At 33.7% G+C, this 24,125-nt stretch overlaps 1 protein-coding gene across 2 annotated transcripts; it reads left to right on the top strand.

Annotated features, from left to right (window-relative positions):
• The first annotated feature begins 534 nt into the window (after window positions 1-534).
• On the top strand, window positions 535-24,125 carry LOC149476367 (uncharacterized). Of its 2 annotated transcripts, XM_089712132.1 has the most exons (17): window positions 535-734; window positions 881-911; window positions 2,182-2,454; window positions 3,571-3,621; window positions 4,071-4,284; window positions 4,642-4,799; window positions 5,722-5,775; window positions 6,012-6,155; window positions 6,913-7,107; window positions 7,689-7,859; window positions 14,051-14,152; window positions 15,990-16,091; window positions 16,749-16,889; window positions 17,333-17,420; window positions 18,210-18,511; window positions 18,839-19,348; window positions 21,961-24,125. In XM_089712132.1, exons 2-17 carry the CDS (start codon window positions 889-891, stop codon window positions 23,141-23,143), a joined length of 3,711 nt encoding a protein of 1,236 aa, XP_089568258.1. In that variant the 5' UTR covers window positions 535-734; window positions 881-888; the 3' UTR covers window positions 23,144-24,125. The 2 variants fall into 2 exon arrangements, with proteins under 2 accessions (XP_089568258.1, XP_089568257.1); XM_089712131.1 differs by lacking the exon at window positions 535-734 and having other exon boundaries at window positions 797-911.

The following is a 24,125-nucleotide window of genomic DNA, read 5'->3' as shown; positions in this document are numbered from 1 at the left end:
CTTTATAGGATAGATGGAAGCGGCTCAATTTAATTTTTAAACCCGCAATTTTGTAATTAAGAAAATGAGTAAAAATATCATACAGCATTAGCAATCGCGCAATGTAGGTAATTCCCAGTCCAAAGGAATGGAATCAATGGAATCAATGGAACGACATGGAAACTATACGCCTGAGTGCAAGACATGCATAATGGGTGATTGCTGCGCAGATTTTAACGAACAACGGATTAGCAGCTAAAGTCTAATAAATCTACAAAGTTTGAACGAAATCTGGCCGTTTAAAGTGGGTCAAAATCGCGCCCAAAGAAGTCGGTTACAAACTTACAAACATACAGGTGAAGCTAATATAAAGCGTGTAAAAATACCCAAGTTAATATATTATTTTTCTCTTTGTTATTAGCTCCAGCCAATAGCGGGACTCCACAGGACTCCACCAATGTCCAGCATAAAATAAGTTTATCAATAAGCATGCGCCTTTGTCAATTACTGTCATTGTCAATTTTAACTTCCCAGTTTTTAAACGATCGCCGCGGCCGATCTTCGATCGGCTTTAATATTTTTGTGGAAGTTTAAATAATTTTATATAAAACATTCTATGCTAGAAGATATATTAAATCACAGGCTAAAATGAAAATCAATATAATTTTTGAGTAATTTAAATAGTTTTCGGGCTACCTTCAACATTTAGTTTTATTTTAGATATTCGACATATTATTTTGCAAAAAAATTTGAAGGTATGCATGTGGAGGCTGCAAATTATATAAATTTTTAATATTTTACATGTCTGTTTATTTTTAACGAGTATCTTTTTCTTAGTCATTTCGTCAATTATCAAAATTTTGATTTAACATAATATTTATCCTTTGTTTTATTGTTTCAGTTATTAAAATGGCACCTGTAAATACAAGCAGGTATGTTTCAATGTGTGTGTTATATTTTGTACTAGCGGTCCGCCCCGGCTTCGCCCGTGGTACATATTTACGTTTTCTCTACATAAAAACCATCCTTGTACTTCAAGGAATATAATAAAAAAAGAATTATCGAAATCGGTTCAGCCGTTCTCGAGTTATATACCAACACATTTTGCGATTCATTTTTATATATAAGAAGAAGATATCTAGTGGAGCTAAAACAATTGCTTATGTATTGTTGAAGATATTAAAAACTAGCAGTCCATCCTGGCACTGCCCGTGGTACAATACAAGGCTTACAACACTCAGGGTTCACAAATATATCAAAAGCTCAAAGACTTTTGAAATAGGTCTTGTAGTTCCTGAGATTAGTGCTTTGAAAGAAACAGGCAAATTCTTCAGCCTTTAATATATTGTTAGTATGTAATACGAATTTCTCAAATCGGACCAGTATTTGCTGAGATTAGCGTATTCAAACATACAAACATCAGCTTTAAATATTAGTATAGATTGCCTGAGCTCAAATAAAAAAGACACATTCATAACCATTTTAGAAATGTTCCTCAAATATCTATACTAATAATAACACTTTTTATGTACTTAGAGGAAATATTTGATTTACATATTTTCACTGAAAAATTACTTTACCAAGTAATAAATATATTCTATTTTTATAACTGGGCAAATTATTGTCAGAAGAAAATAAACAGATATGATTTAATTATAAAAAGATTAGTTTTTATTAACAACAAGTTCTGCTTTTCAAGTGATTTTGCTTACTTCCAAGTATTGTTTACAATATATAAAGGATGTTTATCAAAAACAAAACAGTACATAGTGAAGAATGCAACAGGCAGCTGACAGCAATCTTATGTCTTTATAGAAGTTCTAAACACTAAAAGGGTTTTGGCAATAAAAGGGAAAATACAAACACATTTCAAAAATAATGTATGACTTTCATTGTATAATTAATAATTAAATGGTAATGTTAATTAATATGACGAATTTCTGAGTTATATAGAAAAAACTTCTTTTATAAGAAATCTAGTCAATTAATTTTTTAAATAACTAGCTTTCTGCCTTGAGTTTTGTCTGTTTTGATAAAACACACATAGTTTCTGTTCTCATAGGATTTCCGGGATAAAACCTATCTTATCTCCTTTCTCAGACTTCAAGCTATCTTTGTGTCAAATTTCATCCAAATTGATTCTACAGATTTAATAGATGAAATTGTTCATAAGTTCATAGGTACTACCTTTTTTTTTTACAGGGGAAAACCAAAAGATGAAATACCATCCGAGTTCAAACTACAATGGCTGAACAGGACATTACAATTCATAAAAAACGACAAGGAATTAAAGTTGGAGTATCCAGAACTGCCGATGGATAGAGTAAAGTTCCTCCAAGATATGATATCTTGCAGAAACTATGATCTAAGTCTTGGTTATAGGCAATTGTATTTGCCTCTATGGGAGGCGTTAAAAATTATCGGGGTGAAATACGACTTCAAAATGCGACTAGCGAGAACTAAGAATGATACTGGGTAAGTTTTTTAATCTTCTTATATATAAAAATGAATACCAAAATGTGTTGGTAAGCGCATAACTCGAGAACGGCTGAACCGATTTCGATAATTCTTTTTTTATTATATTCCTTGAAGTACGAGGATGGTTTTTATGTAGAGAAAACGTAAATATGTACCACGGGCGAAGCCGGGGCGGACCGCTAGTTATATATAAAAATGAATCCCAAAAGCGCATAACTTGAGAACGGCTGAACCGATTTCGTTAATTCTTTTTTCATTATATTCCTTGAAGTACGAGGATAGTTCTTACGTAAAGAAAACGAAAATATGTACCACGGGCGAAGCCGGGGCGGACTGCTAGTTTATAATAATACTAGCCCGCGGTTTCATCCGTGTAATAGAATTTTTCCTATTTATCATGGGAATATCAGAATAAGAAAACGCTAAGTTACTCCTTATTACATCAGTTATCATGGGGACAGTGAGAGGACAGTGAGAGTCCCCTCAAAATTGGTCCAGCCATTCTAGAGAATAGCCGGTACAAACAGACAGACAGACAAAAATTGTAAAAAATTACTATTTTGTTATCAGTGGAGTGTAAAAACTAAAAATAAACTGATGAAATTATTATATTGACATCAATTCTTGTTAAATGTGAAAACTGCTTTGCGAATTGGTGATTTATAATTTAATTATTATTATTTATAAACAGTAGCGAATTGAAAATATTATATGAATTTTTTGAAACTATTATTATCAGACCAGACTGACTTATAAGTGTACAAGTCATACACAAAACAACAATAATTTTTTTATAGTAGGATGCCAAGTTCAAATAGTCATATTTAAGTTAAATAATTCGGTCAAGATGTTTTAAAGGATAACAAAAACCATTATACATGCATTTCTCCGCTCCTGTTGGTCTTAGCAAGATGATATAATATAGCCTATAGCCTTCCTCAATAAAAGGGCTACCTATCTCACACGGAAATAATTTTTCAAATCGGACCTGTAGTTCCCGAGATTGGCGCGTTCAAACGATCAAACAAACTCTTCAGCTTTATAATATTCGTATAGATTTGAGATCTATAAAACTAAATATTAAATATTATAATAAGCATGTCTTTTTTTCAGAGTTTTATCCTTGGAAAAGATTTTGAGGAACATGAAGCCAGAAATGGTTTGGTAAGTTTTATTTTTTTCAATATACAATTTTAAATTAAGTAACTTAAATTTTATCTGTATATCTTTATTTATCAACATAGGCGTTATTTCACGATATATTATATCAGTAATTTACTAGAAAATAATTTTTAATGTCTGTTATAATCAGAATTGTTAATTGTGTCATATACATAAACTAGCTTTCCGTCCGCGGCTTCGCCCTGTAAAAATTATATACTTACCTATAAAAAACTTCCTCTTGAATCACTCTATCTAAAAACTGCATCAAAATCCATTCCATAGTTTTAAAGATTTAAGCATACATAGGGACATAAAAAGCGACTTTGTTTTATACTATGTAGTGATGCGCAGTAGACTCATTTTAACCGACTTCAAAAAAAGGAGGAGGTTATCAATTCGACCGGTATATTTTTTTTTGTTACATAGTAATAATTTTTGTTTTCAAACAGTTTCAGCGACATAGATTCCTCAGATGACGATGTACAAACGAAGAAAGAACAAATAAGCAAGCAATTATTACAAACGATACGAAATGCAGTCGATTCTGTATCCCCATCTTTTGTAAAGGCAACGCTACAGAAATTTCACGATTTTGTATGTGATGAAAAAAATGCAAGTGTTATGTATGAAAACTTGGCTAGGAGTGAAGTGACGTTTTTACAGGTAAAGTGTTTAATGTTTTGTGTTGTTTTTAGGGTTCCGTACTATGGGTAAAATATATCAAAATTCATTCCAAGAATTCGATTCCCACCCGGGGCAAATATATGTGTGATGAACATAGATGTTTGCTCTGTGTCTGGGTGTTAATTATCTATATAAGTATTTATTTAAAATTATATATATGTATGTTTATCAGCCATCTGGTTTCCGCAACACAAGCGAAAGCTTAGTATGGGAACAGATCGTGCCGTGTGTGAAAATTGTCCCGATATTTATTGATTTTATGTATTTGTACGGAACCCTTATTGTCGCGAGTCCGACACACACTTAACCTAATTTTTCTTTTTTTCTTTCTTACAGAATTTATTAGGCATTCTGAAGAACAGGAACGCTTTAGAAGAACTATTTTCACCAATGTGCAATGACTTATTACAAAAGATTGGTACAGTGGTTGAAAATTCTGATACTTATAAATTGGAAATAACACCTGTCAGTCAAGATAAAGATACTTCCAAAAGGTGGGTAGTAGTTTAAAAAGTGTGCCGAGCATACGTGTCAGAAGTGAAACTTCTGCATAGAGAGTAGAATTTCAAGGTTGCGTCATGGCAATACCGTCACGTCATGGAACAAGGCGACGATGTATCTTTGAATCTTGCCAAAGAAGTTTTACTTCTGACACGTGTGCTCGGTACTAAAAGTGCTATATAAAGTGAGTGGAAATCATTTAAGATGCACTCAACGACTGGAGTAAAATCGATGCCGGAAAGGGAACGTCAAAATGTGGCTAATTAGCCATATTATACTTTATTTGTCTCTTTCGCACACGATAGTTGAATCATGTCATCTCACTGTGACGTCTAATCGTGTGTGCGTTAGTGTGTATTTGATGATCGAATGTGTTGGTGACCTAGCTACAACTTTTATATAAGTTATTAGCTGTGCCCTTCGGTTTTACCCGCAGTGCTCCGCTTCTGTTGGTCTTAGCGTGATGATATACCAGGTGAAAGGTAAGACGTTAGACGAATTTAGACAGGAGCTTCTACTCATGAAACTGAACAACTTTTGTTCTACAACTTTGCTGAATTCGTAAAAAAAAATTAGACTTTGTAAGGAAACTTCGCTAATCAGCTGACCGATTTCCATACAAAGTCCAAATTTTTTTCTACGAATTCAGCAAAGTTGTAGAACAAAAGTTGTTCAGTTTCATGAGTAGAAGCTCCTGTCAAAATGCGTCTGACGTCTTACCAGTCACCCTGTATAGCCTATAGACTTCTTCGATAATCGCTAATCTCGGGACTAGTAGTTTCCGAGATTAGGGCGTTCAAACAAACAAACTTTTCAGCTTTATAATATTAGTATAGATAATATTAATTTATCCGACTAGTCGGAAATTTTACAAAATTTAATAAATGTGAATAAAACTATACATTTTTATTTCAGGCAATTGTCATTCAAAAAGGTGCCGTATTTCGGTAAAAAGAAAGTAAAAAAGACGTAAGTGTTTACTTTTTTATTGTATTTTTTTATAAATATTTTTTTTATGACAAAAGTTAGTATATAGTTTGTTTGTCACGTCATGGAGTAAGGAGGCGATTTTGGTATCTTTGAATCTTGCCAAAAAAGTTTCACGTGCGCTCGTTTTAACCGACTTCAAATAAAAGGAGGAGGTTATCAATTCGGCCGGTATATTTTTTGTATTGTATAATTAAATATATTATCTGTTTTTGTAGAAAATCAGCAAAGAAAAAAGACAGCACGAGACCAAGTACAGCGGCACAGATTAAAAAATCATTAGAAGCACAGAAAAGTAATATAAATGAATTATCTGTTAAAATGGAAACATTATCTGTCAAGGGAAAACTGGAGAATTTACGGTAAGACTGTTTTTTTTAATAAATAGCTTAAGTGTTTAATTCTGCGCTGTTCTAATATTTATAAATTGTTTTAATGATATGAAAGTAGCAAGAAATAATAAATTTCTAAGTTAATTTTCATGAAAGGAGCAACAAATAAGAAGTTCCTCAGTTAATTTTCAAAATGTTTAATGTTCAACATTTGTTTATTAAAAAAACAATTCTAATAAACACCATTAATTTCATAACAATAACTCAAAATTTTCCAAAGCATTTTTGTCTTATGGCTTTTAGCCATAATATCCTTCTAATATTATAAATGCGTGAGGATGTGTGTGTGTGTGTTTATTTGTTACTCTTTCACGCAAATACTACTGAACCGATTACAGTGAAATTTAGCACACATATAGAGGGTAACTTGGATTAATACGTTTCATCCCGGAAATCCCACGGGAACGGGAACTATGCGGGTTTTTCTTTCAAAACGCGGGCGAAGCCGCGGGCGGAAAGCTAGTATTTTATAAAGAATAGAAAAAATTCGATCACTCAGCGGGACTCGAACCCGCATGCTTTCACGCCAATCTGGGGCGGATGCCTGACCACGCCTCGTGATCGATTTTTTCTATATAAAATTTATATTTATAAAGCATTTGATTGCCATAAAACCAAAAATATCAAATTCGTTTTATGCGTTCTATGTTTATTCTTGATCAAGTGTGCAAAAAATATATTAAATGTTTAAAACTACACATTTGTCCTAATATTCAAATTTTTTTAGTGACGAATTAAAAAAAGACATACCACAAACGTTACCTATACCAAAAGGCATAGACAAATCACCGACAGACAAGAGAGGAGCCATAGAGAAAGTGAAAAATGTAGATAAAAAAGTATTAAATAAATGTAATAATGCGTTGTTACAATCTTTAGATAAATGTGCCAATGCTGTTAGTCCTATATCTAGTAATGCTGGGTAAGTTTTATTTTAAATCTATTATTTATTTTCACATAAAAAATTAGCTAAATCGGTCCATTCGTTCTCGAGATTGAGCAAGGCAAACAAACAGTAATTAATGTTCATATACATATGTATATACGTATATATGTGCATAGTTGTTAAATTTATTTTTCTATCGACCTTACAAATCTTATAGGCAAAGTCGCGGCCTAAAGGCAGTCTATTTCAAATTTTATATAAGTACTAGTAGTTCCATCTTTCCGCCCGCGGCTTCGCCCGCTTTGTCTAAAACCTAATAAATTATATACTAAAACCTTCCTCTTGAATCACTCTATCTATTAAAAAAACCGCATCAAAATCCGATGCGTAGTTTTAAAGATTTAAGCACACAAGTTACATAGGGAAATAGGGACAGAGAAAGCGACTTTTTTTATACTATGTAGTGATATTTATTTAAAATTATATATGTATGTTTATCAACCATCTGGTTTCCATAACACTAGTATGGGATCAGATCGTGCCGTGTGTGAAAATTGTACTGAAAATATTTTATTATTTATTATCAACTAATAATGTAAACTTAATAATTTTTTCAGTTGTGAAAAGAAAACAGAAGCTAAAATACCTGCCATAGTAAAACCTACAAAAACAGTAGAGGAAAAATCATTTGAAACTCTTATAAAAGAGAATAAACATATTCTGCCAAAAACTAATAATTTAATTAATAAAAACGATTTATTGAAAAAAGTTGAAGATCCCGTTATTGAGTAAGTATTTAAGTTTTAGTTATAGTAAATATATAAAAAAGAGCACACGTGTCAGAAGTGAAACTTTGGCAAGATTCAAAGATACCAAAATCGTCGCCTTACTCCATGACGTGACGGTATTGCCATCTTGAAATTTTACTCTCAACGCTTTTAAAGAAGTTTCACTTAAGGTGATGAATTAATTTTTCTAACATTTACGGCCCTTTTTAAACCTTCGTAATTTTTATATTATTAAAGTTGTCGTGATGAAAATTCTTGACAAGAAAGTTCAATAGTAACACAATACGTCTACCGTTTTAGAAACATGATTCCATGATATTTTCTCGATAGAAAAAAAATACAAAGTTCTCATTAATATAAATTTATAAAGAATAGAAAAAATTCGATCACGAGGCGGGACTCGAACCCGCATCCTTCGCGCCATTCCGGGGCGGATGCCTGACCAACTCAGCCACTCGTGACCCGCCAGAGCAACCGAATTTATTCTATTCTTTCAGTTTTATGTGTCTGGAGGGACACACCGCGCGCCATCTATTGAGATGATTAACAACCATTTCAACCAATATGAAGCACTTTTCAGTGAATACAATATTGTAACGATGGAACACGACCTTTTTTGTTGAATTTATATTTTTGGTTTTATGGCATTCAAATGCTTTATAAATATAAATTTATAAAGAATAGAAAAAATTCGATCACGAGGCGGGACTCGAACCCGCATCCTTCGCGCCATTCCGGGGCGGATGCCTGACCAACTCAGCCACTCGTGACCCGCCAGAGCAACCGAATTTATTCTATTCTTTCAGTTTTATGTGTCTGGAGGGACACACCGCGCGCCATCTATTGAGATGATTAACAACCATTTCAACCAATATGAAGCACTTTTCAGTGAATACAATATTGTAACGATGGAACACGACCTTTTTTGTTGAATTTATATTTTTGGTTTTATGGCATTCAAATGCTTTATAAATATAAATTTATAAAGAATAGAAAAAATTCGATCACGAGGCGGGACTCGAACCCGCATCCTTCGCGCCATTCCGGGGCGGATGCCTGACCAACTCAGCCACTCGTGACCCGCCAGAGCAACCGAATTTATTCTATTCTTTCAGTTTTATGTGTCTGGAGGGACACACCGCGCGCCATCTATTGAGATGATTAACAACCATTTCAACCAATATGAAGCACTTTTCAGTGAATACAATATTGTAACGATGGAACACGACCTTTTTTGTTGAATTTATATTTTTGGTTTTATGGCATTCAAATGCTTTATAAATATAAATTTATAAAGAATAGAAAAAATTCGATCACGAGGCGGGACTCGAACCCGCATCCTTCGCGCCATTCCGGGGCGGATGCCTGACCAACTCAGCCACTCGTGACCCGCCAGAGCAACCGAATTTATTCTATTCTTTCAGTTTTATGTGTCTGGAGGGACACACCGCGCGCCATCTATTGAGATGATTAACAACCATTTCAACCAATATGAAGCACTTTTCAGTGAATACAATATTGTAACGATGGAACACGACCTTTTTTGTTGAATTTATATTTTTGGTTTTATGGCATTCAAATGCTTTATAAATATAAATTTATAAAGAATAGAAAAAATTCGATCACGAGGCGGGACTCGAACCCGCATCCTTCGCGCCATTCCGGGGCGGATGCCTGACCAACTCAGCCACTCGTGACCCGCCAGAGCAACCGAATTTATTCTATTCTTTCAGTTTTATGTGTCTGGAGGGACACACCGCGCGCCATCTATTGAGATGATAACCAACCATTTTTCTATTCTTTATAAATTTATATTTATAAAGCATTTGAATGCCATAAAACCAAAAATATAAATTCAACAAAAAAGGTCGTGTTCCATCGTTACAATATTGTATTCACTGAAAAGTGCTTCATATTGGTTGAAATGGTTGTTAATCATCTCAATAGATGGCGCGCGGTGTGTCCCTCCAGACACATAAAACTGAAAGAATAGAATAAATTCGGTTGCTCTGGCGGGTCACGAGTGGCTGAGTTGGTCAGGCATCCGCCCCGGAATGGCGCGAAGGATGCGGGTTCGAGTCCCGCCTCGTGATCGAATTTTTTCTATTCTTTATAAATTTATATTTATAAAGCATTTGAATGCCATAAAACCAAAAATATAAATTCAACAAAAAAGGTCGTGTTCCATCGTTACAATATTGTATTCACTGAAAAGTGCTTCATATTGGTTGAAATGGTTGTTAATCATCTCAATAGATGGCGCGCGGTGTGTCCCTCCAGACACATAAAACTGAAAGAATAGAATAAATTCGGTTGCTCTGGCGGGTCACGAGTGGCTGAGTTGGTCAGGCATCCGCCCCGGAATGGCGCGAAGGATGCGGGTTCGAGTCCCGCCTCGTGATCGAATTTTTTCTATTCTTTATAAATTTATATTTATAAAGCATTTGAATGCCATAAAACCAAAAATATAAATTCAACAAAAAAGGTCGTGTTCCATCGTTACAATATTGTATTCACTGAAAAGTGCTTCATATTGGTTGAAATGGTTGTTAATCATCTCAATAGATGGCGCGCGGTGTGTCCCTCCAGACACATAAAACTGAAAGAATAGAATAAATTCGGTTGCTCTGGCGGGTCACGAGTGGCTGAGTTGGTCAGGCATCCGCCCCGGAATGGCGCGAAGGATGCGGGTTCGAGTCCCGCCTCGTGATCGAATTTTTTCTATTCTTTATAAATTTATATTTATAAAGCATTTGAATGCCATAAAACCAAAAATATAAATTCAACAAAAAAGGTCGTGTTCCATCGTTACAATATTGTATTCACTGAAAAGTGCTTCATATTGGTTGAAATGGTTGTTAATCATCTCAATAGATGGCGCGCGGTGTGTCCCTCCAGACACATAAAACTGAAAGAATAGAATAAATTCGGTTGCTCTGGCGGGTCACGAGTGGCTGAGTTGGTCAGGCATCCGCCCCGGAATGGCGCGAAGGATGCGGGTTCGAGTCCCGCCTCGTGATCGAATTTTTTCTATTCTTTATAAATTTATATTTATAAAGCATTTGAATGCCATAAAACCAAAAATATAAATTCAACAAAAAAGGTCGTGTTCCATCGTTACAATATTGTATTCACTGAAAAGTGCTTCATATTGGTTGAAATGGTTGTTAATCATCTCAATAGATGGCGCGCGGTGTGTCCCTCCAGACACATAAAACTGAAAGAATAGAATAAATTCGGTTGCTCTGGCGGGTCACGAGTGGCTGAGTTGGTCAGGCATCCGCCCCGGAATGGCGCGAAGGATGCGGGTTCGAGTCCCGCCTCGTGATCGAATTTTTTCTATTCTTTATAAATTTATATTTATAAAGCATTTGAATGCCATAAAACCAAAAATATAAATTCAACAAAAAAGGTCGTGTTCCATCGTTACAATATTGTATTCACTGAAAAGTGCTTCATATTGGTTGAAATGGTTGTTAATCATCTCAATAGATGGCGCGCGGTGTGTCCCTCCAGACACATAAAACTGAAAGAATAGAATAAATTCGGTTGCTCTGGCGGGTCACGAGTGGCTGAGTTGGTCAGGCATCCGCCCCGGAATGGCGCGAAGGATGCGGGTTCGAGTCCCGCCTCGTGATCGAATTTTTTCTATTCTTTATAAATTTATATTTATAAAGCATTTGAATGCCATAAAACCAAAAATATAAATTCAACAAAAAAGGTCGTGTTCCATCGTTACAATATTGTATTCACTGAAAAGTGCTTCATATTGGTTGAAATGGTTGTTAATCATCTCAATAGATGGCGCGCGGTGTGTCCCTCCAGACACATAAAACTGAAAGAATAGAATAAATTCGGTTGCTCTGGCGGGTCACGAGTGGCTGAGTTGGTCAGGCATCCGCCCCGGAATGGCGCGAAGGATGCGGGTTCGAGTCCCGCCTCGTGATCGAATTTTTTCTATTCTTTATAAATTTATATTTATAAAGCATTTGAATGCCATAAAACCAAAAATATAAATTCAAAGTTCTCATTGTTATTTTTTTTTAATCTCTGGCATCTTCAAAATAACAAACGTAAAGTTACGACTTTTTGGATATTAACTATAAAATATACAACCTATACGTCTACCGATTTAGAATTTTGAAATATGCGATGGTTTTGAAATAAACAAGAAATACTTGAAATTAGCGCGCGACCAGCCAATATAGCGAGAGCCGCCCTGTACCTTCCTACCCCGATCGCTGCACGAGTCATTCCCGCTACGGCCGTCACACGGGGAACTTGTGTCGCTCGCGCAATCGTAAAAAAGGGTGACAACACGATAAGACAAAATGAGACAAATGGGGACAATAAAGAAAATAAGAAGAAGAAACATAAAGGTTGGAGGAAAAAGAATGCTTACAATTGGAACAAATTAATGAAGTAAGTTGGTTTTATTTTAAATTTGATGATAATTGTATTATAGACGATGTTTGATATGTACCCCTGTTTTAAGTACATAACGAATGTGTAAGGTTTTTTCATTTATAGCATAGATAATCTTTTCAGAAATCCGGAATCCAGAAGGAAAATAAACCCACTGATTGTTCACAATGTGAACCCACTCCTTCGTTAGTACCTTTATTCAGTCAAAAATGTATGTTATCAACGCTCTACTGGTTTTATCGCATGATTCCATTTTTAGCAAAAAGCAACAAAGTGCAAAGAAATAAAAAATCATGGTGAACTTAGTGGAAGTATGGTGGACATAATATGGAACAGGAGCTCATTGGAGTAGTATTATATTTAAAAAAAATACGAAAAAATTTCAAGAATTACATTTCTTAGTAGGTGGTAGATAAGTATGTTGTATAAAGAATATTTTGATGTTGATATTTATTTCATTTATACTTACTACACCTGTGCGGGAAATTGCTTAGTACTAAAACAGGTTTATATTCATATTTACATAGTAATGTGAGTTTTCATTTCGAATTTTGTGTAAGTATATTAAATTGAGTTCCTGGGTGGTCTGGAAACACAATTGGGCCCGGAAGATGGCGCTGCAGTCACTCCTCCTAATCACATGAACCGATTTGGATGAATATTTGTGTGCACATTTCATTGTTGTGGGATGATTGGTTGATTCGTTTTCACATTAGCTAATATTATGTATTTTTGTTGTAAACTTAATTTAATGTTTATAATACATTATTATTGGTATAAATAAGCCAGTGTTCGTCTCACATTGCTGTACCTGCCTACCTACCCTACCAGGGCCTAACTTTGTTCTGGCTATTTTATTTTGATTATTTGTAATGAATAATTACAATTATAATAGAGTGCAAAAAATAAATACATGCGTCAATATATTTTGTGTTTTTTTTAAACAATTTTTTTATTTAAAAAAATATCATTCCGACCGCGGCTTTGCCCGCGTGGAATTAGGTTATATCGTGAATCCTGTTTTATCCCACAGAAGTGTTCAGTTCGGATAAAAAGTATCCTATGTGTAAATCCAGGCAATTAGCTATATTTTATCAAAATTGGTAATGTAGTCTTGACGTGATTAAGTAACAACTAAAAAAAAATATACAAATTAACATCCAAAGTTTCGCATCAGTTTTACTGTATTAGTGATATCTTCCACTCTTGACTTTGACTGAGAAGAATTAGGGTTTATAAGTTCTTTCAGAAATAGTACCTTTCATTTCTGGGCATGATGTAATATCTACGTCAGCATCAAATTCTATCTAAATCAATTCAGTAGTCCGCGTTATTGAGTACCATTTCATTTTTTCAGAGTAACAATATTTTTTGTTATTTTAAAGATTATTTATAACCTGTACTATTTTGTAATAAAGTAAACATTACGAAATATGTAATAATAATTATTAATAATGTCTAAGTAGTTGTTAAAAAGAAGATTATTTGTTTATAAGCAAGAAAATAAAACCAATAAATCAACAATTAAATAAATGTATAACAATATTATAACTGTATGACGACTCCATACATGTTTGTCCCGAGTCGGCCAGCGGCAGCGCGGCGAGTTTGCAAGAATGACTTCGCGCACACCCGCGTTCGCGATAGCGAGCTATTAGACTCCGCCCGCCAAGCAGTGGATTTTTTTTTTGTGTATCGTCTTAAAAAAACTTTGATATTTAGGTAAAGTATAAAATTTTATATAATTGTATTTTTTCAAATTATAGAGAGAAAAAAGCAAAAACCTCAGATAAACCAATTGAAGTTAAAATCTCAAAAAGTGAGGTGGATATGAAAATAAGTAATCCTGTTGAAAACACAAGTTTGAGGTATGTTTTAGACTATTGAATTATCCAATCTATATATATATATATATATATATATATATATATACAGGGTGTCCCACTATTGGTATACTAAGCGCGAAGGAACTTGTAGTTTTGCATATACTGATCACGTAAAAAATACTTTAAAAAAAATTACGTCCAAAATATTTTTGCTAAATATTTCCTGAAAATCCATGTTTTCTTCTCTAGCTTCGCGTAGCCGGCATATACCGCTTCTCTAATATGAGCATTTTATCTATGAAAACATAATCTTAAACGATAGCTCACGTGCTGGTGGCAAAGTTGGGCGGCTCGCTTGTTATGGGTGTACACATAGAGTTTTAAGAATTCATCTATTTGAAAAAAAAATGCGTCTGGAATTTTTTAATTATTTTTTACGTACTCAGCGTATGCAAAACTATAACCTCCTTTGAGCTTAGTATACCAACAGTGGGACACCCTGTATATATATATAAAACTCAAAGGTGACTGATATAGTGATCTATCAACGCACAGCCCAAACCACTGGACGTATCGGGCTGAAATTTGGCATGCAGGTAGATGTTAGGACGTAGGCATCTGCTAAAAAAGGATTTTAGAAAATTCATCCCCTAAAGGGGTAAAATAGGGGATGAAAACTTATACCATGAAAATTTATCTTTTCCACGCAAGCGAAGTTGCGGGCAACAGCTAGTTTAAGCAATAATGTTCAACATTTGATGTAAGAGTCAGGCAAAATAAAATATACCGGTATTGAGCCGAAAAATAAATCGTAAGTCCTATCCTACTATAATATATCCTACTAATATTATAAATGCGAAAGTTTTTGAGGATGGAAGTGTATGTGTATGTTTGTTACTCTTTCACGCAAATACTACTGAACCGATTACAATGAAATTTAGCACAAATATAGAGGGTAACTTGGATTAACACATAAGTATATTACTACTATTTTATTTATTTACTTAGATAAATATGTAGTTGTATGGTAAAACTATTTTGCACGCCTCATAAGCGAAGCGTTGAGGTGGGTACTACTGTCACTTCGCGCAAAACATCTGATTTTTCAAACTTAAAATGTCTTTATGTATCATACATTGCACTTGTAAGATAATACATACACACACATATTAAGAAAAAACACTATTTTTAACGTTCATGATATTTTTGATGTCATTTTTGTTATTTAAACTAGTTAAAAAACAGTTTAAAAAAGTTCTGTCTTGGACGTCCGTGTGTCTGTATGTGCGGATCCTTTTTCTTGTTAACACGATAGCGACCGAAATATTTTACTAATCGAGTCTTTTTTTTTCTCTTACGCTTGAGTATGCTCAGGAATAGAACCCTTTCATTTTTCAGGGTCTGATTCGATGTGGTTTAATTGTTATTAAATAAACAAAAATAATAATTAATAAATAATTATTAAAAAAAAATTATGAGACGTGCACTTTTGGATTTTCCAAATTTTTTTAGATAATATGGTCAAGTAGTTTTTGAGTTTTGACTTACAAGGGGGCGTCCATAAATTACATGTGGACGTGTTTTTAAGCTATTGCATAGCTTCTATCGCGGGCTTTGAGTGCGGGGACCGAATCCAGAAATTCCGTAACGAAAAAACCTCACGCTCCCCACTCCGACGGGCACGGAGGTGTGGCTTGAAGGCATAGCATGCAATAGCTTTACCGCGGCAGTCCCCGAGTGACACACGTCTTTTTTTATTTTTTGACCCTCCCCCCTGATGAGAGTAGTGAGTTTTTCAGTTTCAAAGAAAAAAAATAATACATGTTATTATTTAGATAAAGTACTGTATTTTATATAATTGTATTTATCCTAATTACAGAGAGAAAAAAGCAAAAACCTCAGATAAACCAATTGAAGTTAAAATCTCAAAAAGTGAGGTGGATATGAAAATAAGTAATCCTGTTGAAAATACTAATTCAAGGTAAGTTTCTAAAATTATTAGAAAAACCCGCACAGTTCCCGTTCCCGTGGGATTTCCGAAATAAAACCTATCCTATGTCCTTTCTCAGGTCTCGAGCTATTTCTGTACCAAATTTCATCCAAATCGGTTCAGTGGTTGAGGCGTGAAAAAAAGACATATAAGAGTTACTTTCGCATTTATAATTTTAGTTACGTTTACGATTATATATAAATTTTTGTATTATATCATCAGAAATATTTAATTTTTCGTTTTTATCAGTGACCATAAACAAGGCGAGCATTGGTCATGTACAAATTATTTAAATATCAATTTGTGTTTTAATTCACTTTGAATTTTTTGCTATATTACTTAGGGCCGATTTTTCAATGCTTGGTTAAAACTTATCCGACCAATAAAGTATTAAGAGATTAAGGGCTGATTTTTCAATGCTTGGTTAAAACTTATCCGTCCAATAAAGTATTACACTATAATATTATAATGTCACGTAAACTGTCAAATACGGGCAATTAGAATACGTTTTTAAAATGGTAGTTTTATACATTATTCGACGAATAAGTTTTAACCAAGGATTGAAATATCAGCCCTTAATGTACCTATAACTTTTGAATTATCTATATATTTTTGCTTGAAATAAACTATTTATTGTACTTTTTACAGTAAACCGACCATAAACAACACAACCAAAGAGAAACCAAAAGCGTCGGCCATAGACAAAATGGATGTAAAAAACATGCCGAAAGTAAAAGTTAAATTGATGGAAGGATTGACGACACCCGTAGAAAGTGATATAGCTATCAGGTTAGTCATTTTGTAGTCAAGGTCGTCATGACAATACCGTCACGTCATGGAGTGAGGCGACGATTTTGGTATCTTTGAATCTTGCCAAAGATGTTTCACTTCTGACACGTGTGCTCGGCACACACGCTCATTTTTCTACCTTTCTACTATGGTAGAAATTAATCTAAATTTATTACCATGAAATTAATCTTAATCGAATGTCCAAGCTTGAGCTTTAGTTTTTATATACATACTAGCGGTCCGCCCCGGCTTTGCCCGTGGTACCTACATGTTTAAACTATCCTATCTCTCAAGTTGGATCGAACTGCACATGGTGTGCGAATTTTATTATAATCGGTTAAGTGGTTTAGGACTTAGGAGTCCATTGAGGACAAACATTGTGACACGAGATTTATATATATTAAGATTTTATATTTTAAATACATATTTGAATGTTTTTACAGAATGATGAAGTCTATGGGTTGGAAGGGGGGTGCGCTCGGTGCGAGGGAGGGGGGGATAACCGAACCAATCATGCCTGATATACATTTGGTGAGTTTAAACGGGGTTTAAATCGGGTTTTATATCATACTAGCTTTCCACCCGCAGCTTCGCCCGCGCAGTCAAAGAAAAACCCGCATAGTTCCCGCTCCCGTGGGATTTCCGGGATAAAACCTATCCTATTTCCCGGGGTAAAAAGTAGCCTATGTCCTTTCTCGGGTATCAAAATATCTCTATACCAAGTTTCATGCAAATTGATTCAGTAGGTAAGGCGTGATTGAGTAACAGACAGACAGAGTTACTTTCGCATTTATAATATTAGTATGGACTAGCAAACCGGACGAATTCCGTTGCGCCTCCAGAGACACGTTTTCTTTGCTATAAACCTCACGGAGCCCGAGACCTTTCCAACGAATGCAAAACCGTGGAAATCGGTTCGTGCGTTCTGGAGTTATAGCGTCAGGAAGGAAAACCCGACTTATTAATTTTATATAGTAGACTAGCTGCTGAGCGCGGTTTCACGGTTCACCCCCGTGGCTCCACTCCTGTTGATCTTAAAACGTGGACGGTTCCTGAAAACACGGGCGAAGCCGCGGGCGCAAAGCTACTTGTCCATAATTATTAAATACTAGCGGTCCGCCCCGGCTTCGCCCGTGGTACATATTTCACAATAAAAGGTAGCCTATGTTCTTTCTCAGGATCTAAAGATTGTCTGTGCCAAATTTCATCAAAATCGGTCCAGTAGTTTATGCGTGAAAACCATACATACATACATAATTACAAACCTTTCCTCTTTATAATATTAGTATAGATTAATAAACGTTAATATATTAATTACAGGTAAAAAACGCGGGCCTCGGGCACATACAAGAAAAAAAGAAGAAACAATCGAATCCAATACGACGTGAAATTTTACAAGCTATTTTAGTAGCACTAAACAACGATACACCCGTCTCTGTCTCGCACGTGAAAACGCAATTGAGTAAAAAGGACAAACAATATGTGAATTCGGTTAATCGCGCGTTGAACAGACGAAACGATCCCGGGTTACCGGGAAAGGATGAATCGGCTTTGATTGAGTGCATTTTGGACGTGCTGAAAGATAACCCGAAAATTAAGTTCTACGTTGAGGTTAAGAAAAAGTGAGTTTTTGTGATGATTTTGATTTGATTTGAATTATATTTGATTTGATTTCGTTTCGTTTCATGTTATCTCATCTTATATCATCTCATCTGAGAAATCAGAAGATGAAAATCTTATTATTTTTCGATATTATTTAAAAATTTTGACTCGTTTTTATACGTTAAAATATAACATACATACCTGAGTTACTATGCAACTTTTTGAATTGGTTCCAATAGTTTTTGAGAGTTATATATAAGGAAATAAAAAAAATAATTTCGTTTTCATCATATTAGCAGTATAAAAATTAGACTATTATTATATAATAAAATATTTTATTTCAACAGGCAATTACGAATTGAGAAAATCGAAGAAAAAGCACACTCTATATCAGATGAACTTTGCGACATCGAAGAAAAAGATTCAAACGAAAAGATAAAAGATTCACAAATAACGAAAATCAAAGTATTATCAGATAACGAAGTTAAAAACAAAATGGCCGAATACATAAACAAAATAGATCCGAATAATAATGAAAACGATTTATTAAATATAAAAGATATAGTGCCGTTACTAACGGAAACAGAAAGGGAAGAAATTACACCAAAAACGATAAATGCACAAAAAGATAGATTGTTCGTAATGAAAATGTGTCTACACTTTTTGAAATGCGACAGAACGGATGTGACGATTTCGATGAATTTCAACTTGAGTTGTATGAGTTTTGTGAAACAGTTAACCCTTTTTGTCAATCAGAGGAAAGCTACGTTGAAAAGTAGAGTCGAATGTTTTGTGTGGAACGAATTGGTCAAATATATAGGAAATGCCTATTTAATATATTGGTGTGAGGGAATGAAGTGAGTAGATTTTGGGTTTTAACCGACTTGTAAAAAAGATTGTTATTGTGTCAAATTTTTTTTATAGTTATTTGCAAAATATGCTATGTAAATTCATAAATATGTTCAGCTTTCCGCCCGCAATGAAAAACCCGCATAGTTCCTGTTCCCGTGAGATTTCCGGGATAAAATAAATAAAAATAAAAATAAAAAAGAGTTTATTTCTCACATCAGTCACATAAATAAGTTAAGATAAAACCTATTCTATGTTTTAATCCAAGTTATCGGTCAATTAAGGAAAGCTGGCATGTTCACAGTACTCACACTTATGCAATTTCACTTACAGTATGTTCAAAAATAAATGCGACTCTAGTTTCATTTTAGACTTGAATTGTAAAATGGGTGCGTTGTAGATAAATATATGCAAATATAATTATGAAAGCTCTCATAATTTACCTGTAAAATTATAATTTAAAAGTAAATCAATTGATGAAGTTAATTATTTATTCTAATAATAATCAATTGGATAAAAGTATTAATAATTATTCAATTATCAAATAATAATTAAATTTCAGGACATAAAAACAATACAAATAACACGTGCGCTCACTCCCAACATACACTAGGGCCAATCCCTTCCAAAATGATAAAAACCTAAAAAAATAGTAGTAGGATGAAACCCATTAGAAAAGGAGGAGAATGTGATAAAAATTAAAGGAAAAATAAATTACAGACAATCCGAGTTCGGGAAGTGGGAGGGGGGGAGCTTTTTATTTCTTTTTCAAAAAAAATTTTTTTTCTACTATATTTGGTGAAAAGTTACCTTATTGTGTCTCAAATACACTGTAATTTATTTGATTGAAAATATTTATTTTTTCGCCTTATTTCAACTTAATACCAAAAAAACAACCTAATTTTCAATCGAAAATTCTGACGTCGAAATATCAGCTTTTTACAAAAAGTTTGGGGGCTTTTTGTTCGTTGAAATATCTACTTTCTAATGGTCTAAAATATAATATACATTACCATAGTAAATTTACTCAGAAAATGCATACAAACAGTGTGATAATGAGCTTTTTTGGCAATGGCAAATTTCTCAAACGACCTGAAATGTTTTTATCGACATCATTTTGTTTATGTACATACTGTCAAATGTTAGCTGTGGTATCGTTACTTTGATCAGATGAAATTTTTTCTTTTGAAATGTTACCGAAAAGCCGATACAAGAGAAAATATAGAGTTCGAGAAGTGTGCCTGATTTAGTAAAAGCTCATTATCACACTGTTATTGGTAAAAATGCCGATTTTAGTCAAAATTTATATTTTTCTAACAAGATCCTTATCATCTAAATTTCCACCTTGGTGAGAAAAATTGACATTTCTAATGAAAATGAACAAAAAATGAAATGATTTTATTAAATATTGTAAAATAGTCTATAATTCTTCCATTTACTGTATCACAAAATTCTTCATAGATTTTTAGATATTCGTACTACACCAATTACATCATCCTGTATTTATAAACAATTGAAAAATATGACACATACGTAGGCCGGGAGATACTGACACAAAATTTCGGGTCATTTGTAACAGAATGGCGGTTCTACAGAGGTCTTATTACGCAATGACTAAAAGAAAAATGATGGTCAGAACGCTGGTACCGGCAGACTAGTTGCGTGGGCGTTAGTTGAACTCGTCGGATAAATAGCGAAAGTCAAACGATTTGTAACACAAAAATTTTAGAATTTACCGATAGCCCATAAAAAAGATGTAGGCGGTAGTGTCATGCCATACTTTTCCGGTGTAACTTACAGCCCCCCATACCGACGCGATGCGTTGATTTAAAAAAAAAACAATTCAACCATTTGTACCAGGCTAACTTTTGCACAGGTAATCATCATCGTGCAGACATTTACGAAAATCGCCATGCCATACTTTTCGGACGATTCCAAATGGCCACCATACCGCCGAAAATCTGCATATGGCATGACACTACCGCCTACATCTTTTTTAAGGGCTATCGGTAAATTCTAAAATTTTTGTGTTACAAATCGTTGGACTTTCGCTATTTATCCGACGAGTGTGACTAACGCCCACGCGACTAGTCCGCCGGTACCAGCGTTCTGACCATCATTTTTCTTTTTGTCATTGCTACTAAGACCCCTCTAGACCGCCATCCTGTTACAAATGACCCGAAATTTTGTGTCAGTATCTCCCGGCCTAACATGTGCAATGTGTAAATGTGTTGACGTTCCAGCTCTTCTTAATATACCTATACCCTCTATATGTGTGCTAAATTTCATTGTAATCGGTTGCGTAGTATTTGCGTGAAAGAGTAACAAACATACACATACATCCATCCTCACAAACTTTCGCATTTATAATATTAGTAAGATATGAAAGTGTATTTTTGACAAAAATAATTTGCAAATACTATTATTGAAAGTACATTAATTAAAATAGATTTATATAAGTAAAATACGCTCAGACTTGATTACATTATTTTGTATGTATGTTTTTATTCCACCATAACCTTTAAAACACCTGAATAAATGTTTTGTTATTTATAAATATGATATTTAAAGTAGATGTAAATAGTTTTATGTTATGGTTTAATACTTATGTTTCTTCCAGGTCATTTGGATTTAGCAAAGTCTACCGTCCTGAACATAGTACAAACAATTCATCTTACAATACCATTGCTTCAAAAGAAATAAAAACTCAAGCACCTAGCAACATCAAAAATAATATATCTAGTAACACTAGTGAGTCGAAGGAATTAAATACTAAAGCTTCTAGCAACACTATTGAGTCAAAAAAGACAAAAACTGAAGCATCTGGCAACTTTGAAATACAAGACAACGATAAATTGTGCCTAAACTTTTCGAAAGACAAAAAAGGCGATGGTCTTTTCGTTTTTGGATTTGATGTAAATGGTAACACTAATGATGGAAAAGTAGAAAGAGACAATTACGTAGATAGCAACACTAATTATGAAAAATTTGAAAAAGAAGAAGAAAATAATGTAGTTGGCAACACTGATGAGGGAAAAGTAGAAATAGAAAATAATGTAGATGGCAACACTTATAAGGAAAAAGTGGAAAAAGAAGAAGAATGTAATTTAGATGGCAACAATTATGATAAAAAAGTAGAGAATGAAGAAGAAAATCATGTAGATGGCAACACTTATGATGAAAAAGTAAAAGAAAATGGCACAAAATCAGTATTAGATACAGCCATATGTAAAAATATTGAAGACGGAATAACCAAATTAATGGAAAACATGAGTGTCTGTAAACAAATGTCAGAATGCAAACTAAAAGAGACACAAAAAGAGATTATAAATATAAGAATTTTCAAAGAAATGAATAGACCAATGCGAGAAGAAACCGCGAAAAACATTCAAATTCAAATTTGGAATTCCATAAAAGAAAAAAAACAATTTTTTCCCGCGCTCAAATGTCACGGAATCAAAAATGACAGCTTACTATATACTTGTTTTAATTACGAAACATATATATGGATAATCGATTTATTACAAGAATATCAAGTTATTTCATACAATAATTGCGAATCGTTCATAATGTCGTTGAAAATGAATATTTTTGATGAAAATTTCGATGTTTTTGCGTGTTTAAATAAGTATTACCGGCATTTGGATACGACAAAATGGCGGGTCGTTGATAAAATATATAAAGAAGGGGAATTGAATATTATAGTTATGTTAGATTGGTGTTCGTTTAAATTTATAAGCGATAATGGTTTTAGATTATTTGTTGGAATTGATGAGATTTGCTTTGATATCCTTTTGGATTGAAATCGTAAACCGACTTTAAAAAAGGAGGATTTTAAGAAAAACAAAATTTGTTTGTTAGTTTTTGTTTGGATTTTTAAGATTTTTTTTGTTTGTTAGCGAATGCATGAACTGATTTTGATGATTTTATGCCCATGTTTTAGTTCCTTTTAAAGGTTAATTTCTGAAAATATCGATGTAGTTTTTAATGGAAATTTTTTTGAAGTGGAGCTTCTTTAGGCGTGAGAGTAAAATTTCAACGCGTTATGGCAATACCGTCACGTCATGGAGTAAGGTGAAGATTTTGGTATCTTTGAATTTTGCCAAAGAAGTTTCACTTCTGACACGTGTGCACGACAGACACGCTTTTACTTTTCGTAACAAAAGTTCGAAATATACTAAGACTGTTCCTGTTTTTATTATTATTTATAAGGCTGCTTAATTTTAAAAGCAAGTTAATTAGTTTTTTTATTAAGGTTAACTTTAGTTGAACTAATCTTCTATATAAGAAGGAACTGACTAGTCAACGCACAGTCAAAACTGCTGTGTCAAAAACGGTTAAGTTTTGCACGATAAAAAAAATCAGCCCTAAGTTGATAAATAGTATATTTCTTAACTATAGTAGATGTCTATCTGTGATTCTTCTGACTTTTTAAAAACAAAAATACGATTTTTGACGTATCATATACATAAGTGAATATATTTTATTGTAGGTATATAATATATATATGTATATTTATTTAACGGTTCGAAAACACGGTTAAAATCTGTTAAAATTTTAAATACTAAGAGTATTTTTGATTTCTTTTTAGTATATAAGTGGTGGCTAAAAATTTTACAATACTTTTAACACACACAGAAAAAAAGAAAGAATCTTAAAAAGGCGACCATATCGCTTATAAGCGATCTCTGCCAGGCATCCTTTTATTAGGATTTATATTATAAATAAGTATAAGATAGTTACTTACTTAGGTGGTATTTAAATTTATTAGAAAAAAAAACTAAA

The sequence above is a fragment of the Colias philodice genome, chromosome 28 (assembly GCF_061535455.1).
Source record: "Colias philodice isolate Cphi_HAF_F1 chromosome 28, ilColPhil1 Martin Lab GWU primary, whole genome shotgun sequence".
NCBI lineage: Eukaryota > Metazoa > Arthropoda > Insecta > Lepidoptera > Pieridae > Colias > Colias philodice.
The sequence above is the reverse complement of the archived record's forward strand: the minus strand, read 5'-3'. Positions and strand labels throughout refer to the sequence as shown.